Below are 17349 nucleotides of genomic sequence, written 5' to 3'. Positions count from 1 at the left end.
ATTTAGCAGCTAGCCACCTGGTGGGCCACATGTTAACATTAAAAGAGGCTCAGATAATTTCTCAGTTTCTCTGCTAAGATTGTTCTAAGAAAATTTCTTCATCATTTTTGATTCTTTGACTACAACAGGTATACCAGAGAACATGCACAATAGGTACTATATGCTGTGGTGCTTCTCATCACTGACAAAATATCAGTTTTAAATAATTGTTCACAGAAATCAGCTATTCTTATACATGAATAATTAAGATGGGGCTAATTTCATTCTGTTTTAAAATAAATACAGTACTTACCTGCATAGCAATCCTCTTCAATAATGCATGCTTCTGGACCTCTGCAATGTCACCAACTGCCAAACCAATCTGAAGTAAAACACAGCATTGAGTCATTACCAGTGTAATGGCTCACCTAAAAATGCACTAAGATCTCTGGCTACATGGAGGGAGTTAGCATGTAATTGCATAATAGTGGCCTCAACACACATTGCTAACACATCTTGCAGAAAACTGCAAAGCCTGTATACCTTGGTAACAATGGTAGGCACATTGGTGGATTCAGTAATCCTAAGTGTTATCATAAAAAATTAAGTACCCAAATTAATCTGAAATTCATCTTAATTTAAAATAAAAATATGTTCTTTTTGGAGATGATAGGGGTAATAATGATATCAAATGCCATTGGGGTAGCCATGCAACATGGTTGCAAACTCCAGGAATTTAGCATCTTGTTTACCTGAATGCCATGGGTAAACAAGAGTGACTTAACAACGTGGAAAAGTTAAATGGTAAACGGGGCAATGCAGGAATGTATACCTTACTTATGTTTGGCACGAAAGGTACACTACAAGGGTGGGTGGGTTTTGGTAAAAACAAACAGTAACTCTGTCTAGAAATCCACAGCTTCATAGAATTAGGTGGGGGGAAGTTGTCAGCTCAGTTCTACTCAATCCAAATTAAATCAGCTTACTTACATTAGCTGACTCCTATTTGATAGGCAGGCAGTACCTGTCTATGCTGAACCAGCCTCCCGGATGGTGATGCTCTCAAAAAGCTTGAAGTCAAGTAAACTCCATGAGAGAAGGGCTCTGTCTGTCCAAGTCACCACTGTATGCCCAGAGTTTAGAACCATGTGGAACACATAGTAGGTATACAATGTAGCAACTGAGTGCATGAATAAGCAGCGAAAGAGTATATGCTGGGGTACGCCAACTAGCACTAAGAACCATGTATGGTGTGTAAGTAGGCTTTACTTGGCAGGATAATGATTTTTAATTCAGAAGCCTTGATGTTGACATTCTGTAGTTTATATCAGCCTCCATCAAAACCAGCTATATCATACCTGCTGCTTCACACATTTAAGTTACTTCCCTAGGATCTGAAGACATGCGATCTGATGAGTCATAGAGTAGATACATTTCTAATATTTAATAGTAGCTAATACTTAATGCTTATCATATGCCAAACCCTGTTTTAAGTGCTTTTGTATTAGCTTATTTCATCCTCACAACAACCTAGGAAGTAGGTTTTATGATTTTTTTCTGATTTGTGTCCTCAGAAGTATGAAAACACCCTAAATTGGATGCCCAATTCAGACTAGGGTGATGGCAGGGGGCGGGGGTGTAGGGGGTGTGGTTAAGAAAGTCTACCCAGGAGAGATGCTGCTTGAGCAGAGTGTTGAGAGCTTAGAAAGAGCCCAAAGTGGGAGGCCTTGCAGGAAAAGTAGCAGTTTATGTGGGGCCCAGAAGACACAAAGAAAAGTCTGGCACACACAGTGAACATTCATGGTGCATGTCTGGGTAAATCCTGCCAACAGTGGGAAGCTAGGTAAGAATCTGGGTAAGATCCAGATCATGAGAACCCTTGCATGCCATGCTGATGGATTTAGACTGAATTGAAGAGTCCTAGGGGCAAAAAAAAGATGAAAAAGCCACTGACAGGTCCAGCTTTTCCTTATCAGAACATCACTGTGGTGACAATTTTCAGGAAGGTTTAGATAGAGAAGTAAGACAAGACAGACTGTTCAGGCTACTGCAGTAATATGGATGAGGAACTACGAGGGCATAAGCAAATATTTACCTTACATTAATGAGGGCGTAGGAGGCAAATATTTACCGTAAGAAGTGAGGAGAGGACAGGGCTGAATTCTAGAGTATCTTCCAATGATCTGAGTCAGATGACTAGGAGGTGCTACTGAGAGGCAGCAGCCGAGTTTAAAGGAAAGAAAACATCGACAGTCCTAGCTCTGTTGGTCTGGGATGTGCAGGTGGAGATGGGACCAATGTGTACCCATTGGCTAAATCCACTTCTAGATAATTATCTTCCAAAACATAAGTGACGCTAAGAGAAGAATGTGGGCTTTATGTCATTCTTTATTATTCTTAGTGCTTAGTAAAGGATACTTTACTTTTCTAGGTCATCAAAATAAAACTCTGGAGTTGTATTAAGTGAATCAAAACATTAAGTAGTTTTTTTTTCTTTTTAAAAACATTGAATAGCACAATCCCTGGTGCATAGTCAACTCAGTAAAAGTGTATTGAAAGTGTGCATACATAAATGAATAAGGAAAAAAAACATGTACTGTAATATCAGCTTGGGCATCCCATGGGCCTGGTGTGTACTTCTGCCTCATTGGCCAACATGCTCATGGCTGGAGCAGGTTCTTTGTGAAGGGCATGCTCATGTCTGCTGAGGATTTTCAGGCTGTAACTGGTTTAGAGATGGCACCTGAATGCCACCGATGCCCTCTTCCCCATTTGAAACTCTGGTCAATGAGAAGTTTAAAGGCAGAGATGAGGTTATAATCCTTCATCCCACCAAGGTCTCTGCCCAACCTCTGACCCCCATTCCAAACCCAGGGCAGTACACACCATCTTTGTTTCCTTGTTCTGCTTTGTAGTTCCTCACAGCATTTATCATCCCCATGACATTATATTTATTTACTACTTCATGACCAGTTTATAAGTAAGTACTGGGTATTGGTCTATTCACCACTGTTTCCCAGCACCTGGATCACCGTCTGGATTCATCCTAAGTATATGCTAAGTGAATGCATCTTTGCATCCCCTGGGCCTCATGCTGTGCCTGGCACACCCCAGGCACTAAATGAATGTTGAATGAATGTATTTTATAATAGTCCCTTTTTCCTTTCATGAAGGGAGATTAAGAAGGCTAAGAATAATTATCATGGCTAAAAGCCCCCAAATGATCAACAAACAGAAAATACAAGAATAAATTACTTACAAGTAAATTCATGAGCACAATTGGGACAAACATTGTGAAGGCAATAAGTTGTGTAAAGGAAAGAACTGGATATGCCAATTCATTTCTCAAAAAAGGCTCTAAGAAGGCATCACGATAATTAATATCTCCTAGCATCATGGTGAAGGTCTGGATTATGGAAAGCAATGGAGAGCTGAAAGCATCCTGAGAAAAGATAAAAAGTAAGATAAAAATGAAATGCAAAATGTATATAATGAAAAACTATTTCCTGAAGGATAATGATAAAAATCATATTTAAAATACTTTTTTTTAAAGTCACAGGACTATAGCTACTGAAAGTGAGAAGAACTACTAATAAACTGGTGATAAAGTAATCAAAAAAGATCTTTTCTGCATCTATAACAAACCATCATGCATTATATATAAACCTCTTGACAATGGAAAAAAGTCATTTAGTTAGACGAAATTTTTTCCTGCAAAAAAAATCATTTGAAGGCTATTTTATCAGATAAAAAAATTGTTATGTTACTATTGATTTCCTAGGGCATTCAGATTTAAGTAAAAATATGTATTCCCAATATTGACATTAGCACAACCAACTCCTGACACAGCTGCCTCACCTGCAAACTCAGGAGAACATAAAAGCTGAGGCCAAAAGCCAGAAGAAGGAAGACAAACACGACCGTAGACCTCAATAAAGTTTTCATAATTACCTCCAACATAACAATGAAAATGCCACAATTTTCAAATCTAGGAAAAATTAAAAATTATACATTCACTTTTCTGGTCAAACCATATTTCATTCAGTGTCAATAATTATCATGCACTAGGTTCTACAGATGAGTAACTGAGGCCAGTTACTTTCAAAAAAGGAGACATGAGAAATCATGAATAGTTGTCTTATTTTCAAACTGTTTGTCGAACAGCTTTGTTTCTTTTTGTTTCTTGTTAATGTTTATCTTTGACTCTTTGACCACTAGGCATCACTTCAAACAAAGTAGGAGTGGAAAATCTTCCCAAGTGCCATCAAAGCTTGATAAAGGGATCCTAGAGATGAGTTATATGATGCATCCAGTGGAGACTCTATATGACCTGATGTACCTGAAGGGCACATGCATGTGATGTACTTTCACCATGTTCAGGGCCTCCTGAGCTTTCCTTTTTTTCTCTCTCAGAAACAAACATTGTGAAATGTTTGAGTAGATAATGCATGTGTCATCTAGCCACCAATTTGGACATTTCCTTTGGCAAGGACAACTTGTTAAAGGGGGAATCACAAGACTTTAAAGCTGATAGGGACTTTAGCTTTTAGGGGTCTCAGAAACTAAGTTCCCAAAGATGTCCGGTAATTCACTAAGGTCACTCATAATGACAAAGCCAAGAGAGTGGCAGCACCTGGACTTGCCTTGAGGCCTCCTGACTTCCAGGCCACTGCTCTTCCCACCATATCATGTCCTTTCCAAAGGGCTGGGCTCAACCCCACAGCACTGTGCTTGGAACACAGCAATGCAGGCGATATGATAGGAAAAGCATGGTCTCTAGGGTTAGTACTCATTTTACTTGGGTAAAATGCCTACATCTTGACTTAAACTGAGATCCTGGGAAAGTTACTTGACTTAGCCCTTATCACCATCTTTTATATAGTTTAATAACATGTACCTCTTATTATTGTAAAGATTCTATGAAATAACAGTTAACATCAGCAAGTGTGGGAAGTAAGGGAACTTAGTCCTTTTTTCCCTCCTCTAGAATTAGATGTTTTTGAGATTTTTCTCTTCTATCACTATTATTCCCATACCTATCACTTCATTTTTATTTTTTTAATCTAAAGTAAATGCTTAGCAAATAATACCAAGTAAAACAAAAAATAGCTAATACTTTTATTTCCATTTACTCCCAATATTTAATATAGATTTGTCAAGACCAATAGTTTTGACCTGGGGTGATTTTGCCACTCAGAAGATACCTGACAATATTTAGATACATTTTTTGTTGTCACGTGGTGAGGGGGTGCTACAGATTATCTAGTGGGTAGAAGCCAGGGATGCTGCTAAACATTCTACAATACACAGGACATCCCCCTCACAACAAAAAAATATCTAGTCCCAAATTTCAGTAGTGTCAAGGTTAAGAAATCCTGATCTACACTCTGAACTCCAAACCTCCTTTCCCTTTTCCTTAATAGTATATAAAAGCTATCTTCACAGTCTTAATTAGAAAAGGAATAAGCCAATTATAAATTTATGGCACTGATAATAGTACTTTTAATATTAAAAATGCCTAAGGGATATAGAAGTTATTCAAGCTGGCTTTACCTCTGAAGATACAATAAGAAGTTCATCCAGTAGAAGTATATAGCAATTGCTCCACATTGCCACTGCACATAAGCTGGTATACCAATGAATAAGGGTAACACAAAAATGATGCTTGTTGTGTAGATAATCCATTCAACTGCATTGGTCTGATCCAACATATAATTCCTTTTCTGATTTGAAAAGAATTCAGAATTACCACATGTAGAGACTAAGACCTGGCATCTTATGGATGTCATTTCCTATTCTTAAAGATTTCATATTCTGGACATCAAATATCCTATAGAGGTGACCATTTTATTATCAATAAAAAATGTAGAGACCAACTAACTCTGTTAGAGAAATCACATAACTTTACAGTTTTACTTTAGACTGTAATCTGTAAAAAATGAAAATTATGACAAGAATAATATGCCCTAGATCATTTAAGCTAAAATGAAACAATAAAGTTTCTCAGAATTGTGACAATTTACTGCAAGTACACACTACACCTAAATAGACATGCATCTATCTATAAATATATATGAGTACTTCAATGTAGTGTTTCAGATACGAAGCACTGAATCATTAACATTCTTTAACATGGATATCAACGTCCTTATGTAACAAAGTAAATTTTCACATAATATGAGGTATTGTATAAAAGATATATCTTATAAAAAGATGCACAAAAAATAAAAAATAATAAGACTTTAAACTGAGAAATAAAAGATTGATGCCATTTATTAACCAAAGTAAGGTCCTGTAAATAATTTACATAATTCTTGGTTCACCCATTGAAAAAAAAGGTCTGAAGTAAAATTATGCTATAAAGAGTTCCCAAATTTTATTATAACTTGAAATTTTATCCAATAAAGAAAAGCCTTATTAAGAAAGGAATTCGAAGAAAAACCCATTTGAAATGGAGTCATGGACCAAGTAAATAGTTACATTCAAGAGTATCAAATTCAAAATCTCTTATGTTAGTAAAATATCTAACTCTTATCAGAGAAAATACAGAAAAGGGATTCATAAGTTCATTTGTAACTAAACAGACCCTTATGGACTAAAAACCAGAACATCTTTACTTCAGATTTATCAAATAGGCATCATCCAATGCAAGAGTCTATTAAAATCATGTGATTTCTACAGTTGAAAAGTTTATGCTTGGTATTTCTAATCTACCCATTTGTCAAGTTATGTGATTTTATTCTGACATATACTGCCTCATATATAGTTTAGCAATTTATGTTCTGCATATTAAAATACTTGCAACTTTAGAGATATAAAATGTATTGTGTACCTGTTGGAAAATTTGGGTCACTTCTTTGCAGTATCCAAATATACTGGATAAAAAAACTAAAATCATACAAACTTTTATAGAATATGAGTTCTGAAACAAAAAAGTATAAAGCCAACAATTATGAATGATATCAAAACAACGCTTAAGCTTCTTCATAATTTCCACTATAAAATGTTTACTTTTTCATCTGCTTCACTCCTACATACTGTTCATATTTGCTTTAAGCAGAAAATTACTGTGATACCAATATAAAGGCAACTCATACTCATTTCATATGTCCTTTTTTAAGAGAGGTTCAAAACTTACCACACAAATTTTAAAAGACTATGAATCTGTAGACCTATGTAAAAAAAATTTTTTTACTATGGTAAAATACACATAAAATTTACCATTTTAAAAGTTTTACATGTACATTTACATTTCAAAATGTATAATTTTGAGGCATTAAGTACAGTCACTATGTTAGGCAACCACCACAACCACCCATCATCCTCTAGCTCCGTAATTCTTCATCACCCCCAAACACAAACTCTATATCCACTAAGAACCACTCCCTCTCCCTAAATCCCTGACAGCCACAAATCTGCTTTTTGTAGACCTATTTTAAAGCTTTATACTTCAGCATTAAAGCTAGTATCTCATACATATCATGTCTCTTTAATTTACAAACTCAATTATTGACTTATTTATTTATATTCCCTCTCATTCCATGAAGGATATCAGGAGAAATTGTTCATATATGAATTCTACAGTCCATTTATAATAATCAAAGTCCTGATATTTCCGATTATGCAGCATTTCTAAGAAAAAAACATACTTTTGATCATCTTTTAAAAAGTTGAAATACCTTGGTGTCTAATATTTCTGAGTGATCAGTAGTTTCATTGATGATTCCAGTTGAGTTGAAAGCCATACCTGGCTTTATACTGACAACAAGAAAGGTCATAGGCAGGAGACCAAGACAGTAAGATCCTAGGTTCATAATATGGGCTCTAAAACCATAAGCCAACCTATAAAAATAAACCAATTTATTTCAACCAAAAATATTTACATAAGATAACCTGTGGAAAAAGTAGTTGTAATCTCTCTCAGAAATCTATTTGGTACATTCATTGATCTTTAGAACCAAGATCTTCAAATTCACCATTTTTCATTTTTATAAAAGGAATCTCAACTTCCCAGAAAATCATGACTTGCTGAAATCTCTCACCAACTAATGGAAGAACAGGGACTTAAGCTCATATTTTCTAACTTCCACATTATTTGCTCTTTCTAGGTGCCTCTCTCACTTCACTAAGATGCAAGGCCTAGGAGTGCTTCCACCCCCAAAATATTTAATGTCAAACAACAGCATTTTTCATTTTTTAAGATTTTATTTATTTATTCAAGAGAGAGAGGCAGAGACACAGGCAGAGGGAGAAGCAGGCTCCATGCAGGGAGCCCAACGCGGACTTGATCCTGGGACTCCAGGATCAGGCCCTGGGCTGAAGGTGGCGCTAAACCGCTAGGCCACTCAGGCTGCCCATAACAACAGCATTTTCAATACCAAGATTTGCCTTTGACACATTTTTTTTTCAAAGTATAAAACATTAATAAAATCTAAACATAATTATTTAGAAGACTTTAAGCAAACTCAATGGAGGTATTATTAAAAAGAATACTACTTAATACCTACCATTTCATAAGTAAGTATTCTTTACACACAGGATGGTTGAGAAGCTCTATGCGGTTATGTTGTACCATTGCCTGAGAAATAAGGAAAGATCAATAAAAATAAACCTATTAAACTACTAAGTACAAACTAAGCTTTTTGTTTTCTGGTTTTATAACTTTAATATTATAAAAGTAACATTTGTCTATGAAAAAATCTGAAAACTTAAAAATTATATTAAGAATGCATATTAAAACAAATTAGAATCATTTTATACAGATGCAGTTATTTGTCTCTTTCGATTTCTTACTAATTGAGATAGAAGAATTATTTTTCTCTTATACAAAGTTACAACCAGAAAAGGTATATTAAAGATAAATAAGCAAGAGCTACACCTTTATTCTTCCCTTGAAGAAACTCAAGATTGTCTTTCTAGAAAAATTTTAAATAGTAGAATACACATAGTCATTAATCTAGTTTGTAGATTACTAAGTTTTCACATATTACTGGGAACTAATAGTTTCTATTCCCCAAAAAAATTTTAGGACTTTCAGAGGGACAGAGAGAGAGGGAGAGAAAGAATCTTAAACAGGCTCCATGTCCAGTGCGGAGTCCAATGCAGGGATCGATCTCACAATCCTGAGATCATGACCTGAGCCAAAATCAAGAGAAGGACGTTCAACCAACTGAGCTACCCAGGAGTCCCCAAATTAATTTTTAATTATTCAAGCAATACAGAGTAAGTGATGTCAGTAAGATAAGAGAACGGGGTGTCCCGGGCTCTCCATACCCATGGGGAGAAGAGACATCAACTTAATATCTGGACCAACTGCCTTTGTGAGAAATAAAGAAACTAGTTAAGTTCCTGCACCCCAAGTGAGCCTGTAGCCAAAAAGAGCCACATCAAAGACAGTAGGAAAATTCATGGCATTTACTAGCCATAGCCCCTCCTCTAGCACCGAGCAGTGAGATCAAGAGAAAATGCCCAACTCCTGGCTTCCCTCTGAGGAGGAAAGAGAGGCATGGAATGTTCTAACTTCGTAGGGAGCTGCCCAAGGGACTGGTTTTCATCTTGCCTGAATCTAAGCACTGACAGGTCCATCTAGTGTATGCAATAATTTCCCATGACAGACCAGCTATACATCCAGAAGAACCCCACTCAACTCAGTTATAATAAGGAGAAGTTTGTCATGTTACTAAGGTACTATTCAATCATGCCAAAAGTCATCCACTAAGTGTGTTTATTCAAGCAAACCTTTTTTATATGAATTATTCTGAGTCTATGTTATATAAAGTCTATTACTTTTTAGAAACTACAGAGATTTTATTTCCAACTCTTCTTATTCTGGTACTGGAAACAATAAACTCTGATAGATGTACTGCATATTTTTTAAACTACAATTTAAAAACCATACATACATGAAAATTTTCCTAAGTATAGCTATAGTATAGTTATATTTAGGTCATTTAGCTATTGAGTCTGAACTAGAACAACAACTGCAAAACATAACATACTCCAGCAGAGCTAAAATGCTCTGCATAAAGCCAATGTGAGAGTCAGTTTCCACTGCCAGCCTTGTGGGCATTAAGTCCATTCTGCATCCTTCCCACTCCAATGACTCAGTAAAACTTCTAGATATCACTTTAAGGTGATGGTTGGTACCACAGTCTGTACCAAAGGCTTCCATGTAGGGAAATGAATTCATTTAAAGTGAATGAAAATTTCCAACTAGTCTAGACCAGTGCTGTTCAACAGAAATTTCTGCAATGATGGAAAAGTCCTATATTTGTGCTGTTCAATATGAGAGTCACAAGACACAGTCTAGTGAGTGCTTGAAATGTGGCTACTGAAAATGAAGAAATGAACTTTTAACTTTACTTAATTGTAATTAGTTTTAAGTAGTCGTATGTGGCTAGTGGTTACCATATTAGGCAGTAGACCACATTAGATGTAGACCCTAGACCACATTTGGAAATCCAACCCTCAAATAGGTTTTCTTTTGCTCACACAGTGTTAATTTGTAGCCAGTGTTTATAAGGCTGGGCTGCTGTTCCCATATGGCACCAATTTGTTGGTGCTAGTAGCTGATCTCAATTTAAACCATCTGTTACGTGTTTCCTCTGTAGTTATTTGAGTTTGGGACCCCTGATTTAGGTTGCAGTGGATCATCTTGTTTGGTTTTTATTGTCCTATCTGCTGGAAATACAAAAGTACTTTTTGGAATAAGAGCTGGTTTGGTCTTAAGTCTCCTGGGCAATTTGGTATCATACTATGCATGTTGGGCCTACTTTCAGCCTGGGATCACTCCTCCAGAAGGATCTAAAGGGTTCTGAATGTTCAGAGTTTGCTGTGGAGAACAGTGGTTAACTGATCTGGAAGCTCTGTCAACCCTAGATTTTCCCATGATTTTGCATGGAGGAAACACTTAAATATATATGTTTATATTTAGGTGGACGGAGGTGGGGAACAAGTGCTGACTGTCAGCCTATGTTGTCCATAGTTTATTGGATTCTGGGTTGGGGCAGGTTTCACATGACCATTCAGACTAAAGTGATCAAGAGTGTGAAACTTTAAGGTGACCAAATCATAGCAACTGTAGAAAAGGACTTTCTTTTCTAAAAAATAAAGGGTTAGGACACATGGCAGGTAGAGACATAAAACTATTAATGTGGAATTCTTCCAGGCTCCCTCCTGGAACTACTACACAGCAACATTATAGAAGCCATGTAGAAATTACCTGGATAATGAAAACACTGGACTTACATTGAGGGTGGTAAGAGGCTCATATGTAACATCCTGCGTAGGTGTTACCTTCTTGGTAAACTCTAATGGACACTGAAGGTATGTGAAATTATACTCGATCTGCAGAAGACAAAATTTTGAAAAAATTAAAAGTTTAGCATATACTCCCAAAATAGGTCTTAACAAATCAAATATGCAAGGCTATAATTCTGTTGAAAATTAAGTAGTTCAAATAAAATTAAGTCATTTTTTCCTGAAGAAATGTAAAGTTATTTCATCTTAATTTCAAAAAATAAATATCGTAGGGGCACCTAGGTGGCTCAGTTGGTTAAGTGTCTGCCCTTGGCTCAGGTCATGATCTCAGGGTCCTGGGATGGAGCCCCAAGTCAGGCTCCCTGCTCATTGAGGAGTCTGCTTCTCCCCACACCCCACCCTCCCCTTCTCCCTCCCTGCTTGTGCTCTCTCTCCCACTGTCTCAAATAAATAAATAAAATCTTTAAAAAAATAAGTATCTTAGAAAGGGGATACTTAACCTTCTATAACCCACAGTCATGAAAGAAGATGAATTCTCAAAAGATTACTTAGATCTTTCTCTGGAAATTCATTCTTTAGGCAGTACTACCAAAAAAAAATAAATAAAGACTAGAAACAACCCTGAATAATGCTATTAGAAACAATTAAAATATTGGGAGAAGGCAGGAGAAAAATTCTCTCACATCATATAATAATATGACAAATAAAGGCAATAATTACTACCTTCTGAGATTGCGGAGCTCAGTAACATTGCTTTTAATATTCATTAAAGAACTAGAATAAATTTCAAATTATCATGATAAAATAAACTTACATGGTAGTCTTCACAGGACTTGTCTCTTGTGGAGGGTATTATGCAGCAATCTAAAAGGACCTTTAAGGGAGAAAAAGTGGCTAAGATATTAGTCAGAAGATTACATAAGAGACAGGATTTGATTCCTATTCTAAAAGGTATTCCCAAGGTATTCCTTTCTCCTCCTGTTATTTCCAGTATCTCAAAGGTAAACTATAATCGATGTCATTAAGGAGAAAAGTTTAAAGTGCTTCAACTATCACTGCATGCCTCAGAAATACCAAGCGATTCAGAAAAAGTACCACATGCTTAAGAATGAAATTACATTTATTAAAATTTGAGTAAGAAGTATTTCTTTAATCTTGTCTAAGATTTGATGTCCTTCTGGGCTTCTAGAGAATATTTAGATTATAAACGGTTCCTTCGCTCCTCATCTTACAGTGATAAGTTATTGTCTCAAATTGTGATCTTATGGCTGAGCACTGGGGTCTTTCTTTGGTCTACGTGTCATCTTTCATATTGCTCAAGCATGAAGTACTGCATTGGCTTCTGTACCTCACTTGCTGAGCAACATTGAGAGAGTTTTCATCCAGAGCAGCATGGATAGCAGAGTGGGAGGATGGAGAAATACTGAAGGCCCTCTAGATGCTTAAGAAAAGGAGAGAATGCTTAAGAGATCATTAGGGCCACACCTCTAGGGTATGTAGGGACAAATATTTTTATGGGGTGCCTATTAACATAAACAGTTTCAGTCACCCCTGATCTGTATGTTGACACCTTTCTAGTGGCCCAAATTCATCATCCTGAGGAAAAAATACTGCCCAATAGGCTGCCCTCCTGGGACAGGCTATGGACACAAAGCCTCAGGTGACCCCACCCGTGAGTCCCCCAAAACTGGGGCATCTGGTCAACCCCACCTGCAAGACACAAGTTTGGAAAACTGGACAGCACTCTGAAGGGGATAAACAGGGACCCAGACATCTCCCACCCCCAGTCACTGGGAGGGCACTGCTGTCCTGGTTGGTCTCAAATACCGGAGGGACTTTAAAAAGTTCAATCTCTGTTGGTTACCAGGCAGTGATACTAAAGGTCATAAAAGGCATCATAAGAAAATAAAGACAAAACTAGTCAGTAGTGCTATGTAAGGCAAAACTAGAGAAGTAGGTTTGAGATTGAGAAGTTTTTAATAATCAGCATAGGCAAAATAAAGATAGGCTGAAGGAGGTGGAGGTAGGGGGTACACATGGGAAGGGATTATGTAAATCATTCAAATGTGTCATGTGAGGCTAAACTGAAAGACCTTCAAGTCTCCCTATTTAAGGAAAAATTCACAATACTAAAATACAAAGAAATTATAGAAAACTAACTAGAAAACATATAGTGTAAAAAAAGAAAAGAAAAACTAATCATAATCCCACAGCTGTAATAATTCTTATTAACATTTTGGTCTAATTTCTCCAGTTCTATCCCATGTTTTCCATATGTGAATATTTCTAACATATATATTTTATTATTATTACTAATGCTACAGAAACATTACTGTATATAAAGCTATCTGTACATCTGGTTATTCATTAGGACAGACACCCACAACTGGAATTACTAAGTAAGAAATTCTGAGATCATTTTCAATCCTGAATAATTATGTGCACTCTGATGAAATTTAAGCACCTGAAATGCTAATTTATGGACTGGACTAGCTCCAATTTCTATTAGATATTATAAAGAAAATAATGCATGTGAAGCACTTAGCACATACTAAGTGCTTACTGAATAAATAAGAATAGTAAGTGTGAATAGCTGTAGTACTAATAACCACACAGGCAGTATAAAAATAGTAGGATATATAATATAGGCCAAGTACCATCCTGAATACTTCATATATTTTACCTCTAATTTTTATAATCACTTTGCAAGATGAGTATCAGCAACACTTTTTTAGAGGTAAAGAAAGCACAAAATGGGGACCCCTGGGTGGCTTGGTCAGTTAAGCGTCGGCCTTCAGCTCATGTCATGATCCTGGGGTCTTGGGATGGAGCCCTGTATCGGGCTCCTGGCTTAGTGGGAAGTCAGCTTCTTCCTCTCCCTCTGCCCTTCCACCTGCCTATGCTTACACCTCTCTATCTCCCTCTCTGTCTTCGTCTCTCAAATAAATAAATAAAATCTTAAAAAAAATTTTTTTTAAAGAAAGCAAGCAGAAAATGAAGCCCAGAGAGGCGAAATGACTGGTCTGAAGCAGCACAGCAAGACACAGAGCCAGGACCATCAGGCTCCACATTTGGTCCTATGTCCACTCTGTCTCATACCGTCTCCAGTATTTGAATATATGTTTCCCTATAAATGACACTCGATGTCCTTCCCTTTTTTTTTTTTTTTTTGATTATTCTGAATCTATCTCAATCTTCAAAACTTAGCCTTCCCAGGGAGGTCTCTATCTGCAGCCTTAAGCATTCACATGCTCAACAGTTTCTGGATGTTTCTGTTGTTGTAGGAGTCCAGTCATATTCTGGGTGTACATTTAATCCAGGAGAGAATCACATATTTGAAGGTTTTCAGAGGCCAGGAGATAGTATAAATGAATAAAACTGTGCCAGCCTTAAGAGTTCTTTCCCATTGTTTTTGAAATGTTGGCTCTCCTTGGGCTGGCTTCTATCTTCACAGTTTGCAGAGAGGCATATATAGAGAACTATCTCTCTGCTACAAGGAAAGCAGTCACGGTACCAGAATGACAATACACGACAACTAATGGTAGGCATTAGACTGAGTATACAAAAAGAAGAGTTGGGTTGTACCAAACGGGAGAGTGCTTGCCCCATTTAAGGGAAGCAGCTGCTACTAGCCGAGCAGTTCCTTCCTTGTGAGGAGGCCCAGCCACCAGATCTTCTGATTGTTACAGGAAGCCAGACAGCTAGAGCCTTAAGGGAGCCATCCTGGTTTTGAGTGTTAACAACTAACGTACAATAACATGTGTGCCCCCAAGAAACCACCTAGAGACTTTATTCAGCCAGCAACTACCGTTAGTAGTCTCTGCTCTAGACTTGGACTATTTTAAGAAAAACACCTGTTGACTATATTTTCCTACCTTCCGCACAACGACTAAGAGCATTCTTTTAATCCAAGTAGGTCCTTATTAAATACTTGTTGGCCAACTTCCCTGAATGATAGCCTAGGGGAAGCTAGAAACTTTAAGAATGCAAAGTACTATTATTTATACTGTGACTATGACACTAAATCCCCTTGTACCCAGAAGCAGTTCTATCTGGAGAGCTTACTTTCATGCATTCAGGAAGGTATTCCACCATTTCCAAGACAGGGCATCCATTGCTTGGAGAATAATGACTAAAGACCTCAAGGCATTCTTCCCACCTGTAAAAAATGACAATGGTGATGATAGTAAAACAGACACAAGTCTTGATCTTTCTGTTCTACACAACAAAGCTCTAAATCGAAATTCGAGATTATATCTTTAGAAGAAACCCACATTTGTTCCAATGGAACCAACATGTGAATCAGTATTATTCCATTAATAGGGACCTTGTCCATAATGGAAATTAGGAATGTGGGCAAATTCCAAGATGGCGGTTATTAATCACTGTTCCCTTTCTCTAAATGCCTTCTAAAAAAAAAGGTAGACTTTTACCTTCTTTTCAACCTAAAATCATGAAACAGTATGAGCTGGTCATGTTGGGTAGATGTGAAATCTATCATATTCACGTATATACGATAGCAACATAGTACTGGACACATGATATTTAACATTTAGCCCACGTAAACATCATGTGTTGCATTAAACTAGAAAATAATTTGTCAAACACATTAATAAGCATGGATTCTTCCAGGAGACCACACAGCCTGCTCCTTTCTTCATCACCTTCCAGTTGGACAGAATAAGAAGATACTTACAATACCAAGGGGGAAATAAATCCCCAACAGGAAGCAAAGAGAAGACATTTACCTCCAAAATCCTATTTATTTCATAGGAGACTACTTCTAAAAAGTACCCAAATGTCCTGTTAACCCTATCAGTAAAATCCATCTATAATATCTGCATAATCAGAAAACTTCCAGTTGCACACTTGCACTGATTAGTGTTTCAAATAAATGACCAACAGGGGGATCTTGAGATTGCTCATACTCTAAAACACAGGCTCAATCTCTCCAGAATATGACATGGTTCACATCTGTGTCCATGACTAGGTGACACTGGGCCCTTGAGCATATCTGTGACTCTACAGAAAGTTTATGTACGAAAAGTAGCACAAACTACCGTACAAATTCACCATTAAAACTCCTTTGAGTATGTTTTAAAAAGTCACAACCACAAAAGATCAGGTGTTAAGAGAAATTCCAATAGATGGCTCTAATAACAGCATGGATATACCCTGGAAGTTATTTTTACCAATATCCAGTTTTGACATTTCTCTTGGCAAGAGAGTGTTGGGCAGATTCAGGTAGAGTAGGGCAGAGTGTGCTAAACAATGACTAAGCTATACATGCGTCTTACATGGGTGTTATGAAGGTGATCTATCCTCCCATGATGTAGAGATAGAAATTGAAAACCAGAGAGGTTAAGTAACATGTCTGTTGCTACCCAAAGAGTTCATTAAAAATTTTATGTAAACAACTGATGTTGAAGAAATGTAGATTAACTGCTGAAGTTGTATCCCCTCAAGTTGTAAGTCATCCCTCATGTCAGAGCACAGTACATGACGGTGGGACAGGAAGACTGTAGGCATACCTTTTATTCTTGATGGTCGTAAGAACCACCTCCTTCCTCTTATTATGAATTGCAACATGCAAAAAGGAAGCCTGCTGCTTGTTCAGGACAATGGCCGCATCGTAGCTCAGAAGGAGTGCAACAGCTTTGGCATGGCCTTCTCTTGCAGCAAAGTGAAGCGCAGTGTTCTTTTAGAAAAAATAGAATACAAAAAAATCCAGTAACAATATCTGGTCATCCTTTGGCTATTTTACTGCTTTCATTGTTGAACTGCTTAAAATAAGTTAACAAACTTAACTATTTAATACCTAAATACATAAAATTTAAAACCAGTGTTTAGAATCAGGCTTCACATAATCAATTTATAGTTCAAACATTGTGTATGTGTATGCACGCACGTGTGTGTAGAAGGGTGTTGTGTGTGTATATGGAATTCCAAGCAGTTCATTTTTTTTAAGATTTTATTTATTTATTCATGAGAGACACAGAGAGAGAGAGAGACTGGCAGAGACACAGGCAGAGGGAGAAGCAGGCTCCAAAAGGGAGTCCCCGACGTGGGACTCAATCCCGGGTCTCCACGATCACGCCCTGGGCAGAATGC

General features: G+C 37.1%; 1 protein-coding gene across 1 annotated transcript in view; it reads right to left on the bottom strand.

Annotated features, from left to right (window-relative positions):
* TRPA1 (transient receptor potential cation channel subfamily A member 1) overlaps positions 1-17349 on the bottom strand; it is a 50924-nt gene that overhangs the window by 6581 nt on the left and 26994 nt on the right. Inside the window, exons 14-24 of the mRNA XM_055318376.1 lie at positions 16770-16936; positions 15304-15397; positions 12053-12112; positions 11227-11325; positions 8487-8557; positions 7659-7821; positions 6812-6901; positions 5533-5702; positions 3838-3967; positions 3239-3421; positions 293-361 (exon numbers count right to left, since the gene is read on the bottom strand). Coding sequence (XP_055174351.1) covers positions 293-361; positions 3239-3421; positions 3838-3967; positions 5533-5702; positions 6812-6901; positions 7659-7821; positions 8487-8557; positions 11227-11325; positions 12053-12112; positions 15304-15397; positions 16770-16936 — 1296 coding nt within the window. The remainder of the gene's footprint in view (positions 1-292; positions 362-3238; positions 3422-3837; positions 3968-5532; positions 5703-6811; positions 6902-7658; positions 7822-8486; positions 8558-11226; positions 11326-12052; positions 12113-15303; positions 15398-16769; positions 16937-17349) is intronic.

The sequence above is a fragment of the Nyctereutes procyonoides genome, unplaced genomic scaffold (genome assembly GCF_905146905.1).
Source record: "Nyctereutes procyonoides isolate TBG_1078 unplaced genomic scaffold, NYPRO_anot_genome, whole genome shotgun sequence".
Taxonomy (NCBI): Eukaryota; Metazoa; Chordata; class Mammalia; order Carnivora; family Canidae; genus Nyctereutes; species Nyctereutes procyonoides.
The sequence above is the reverse complement of the archived record's forward strand: the minus strand, read 5'-3'. Positions and strand labels throughout refer to the sequence as shown.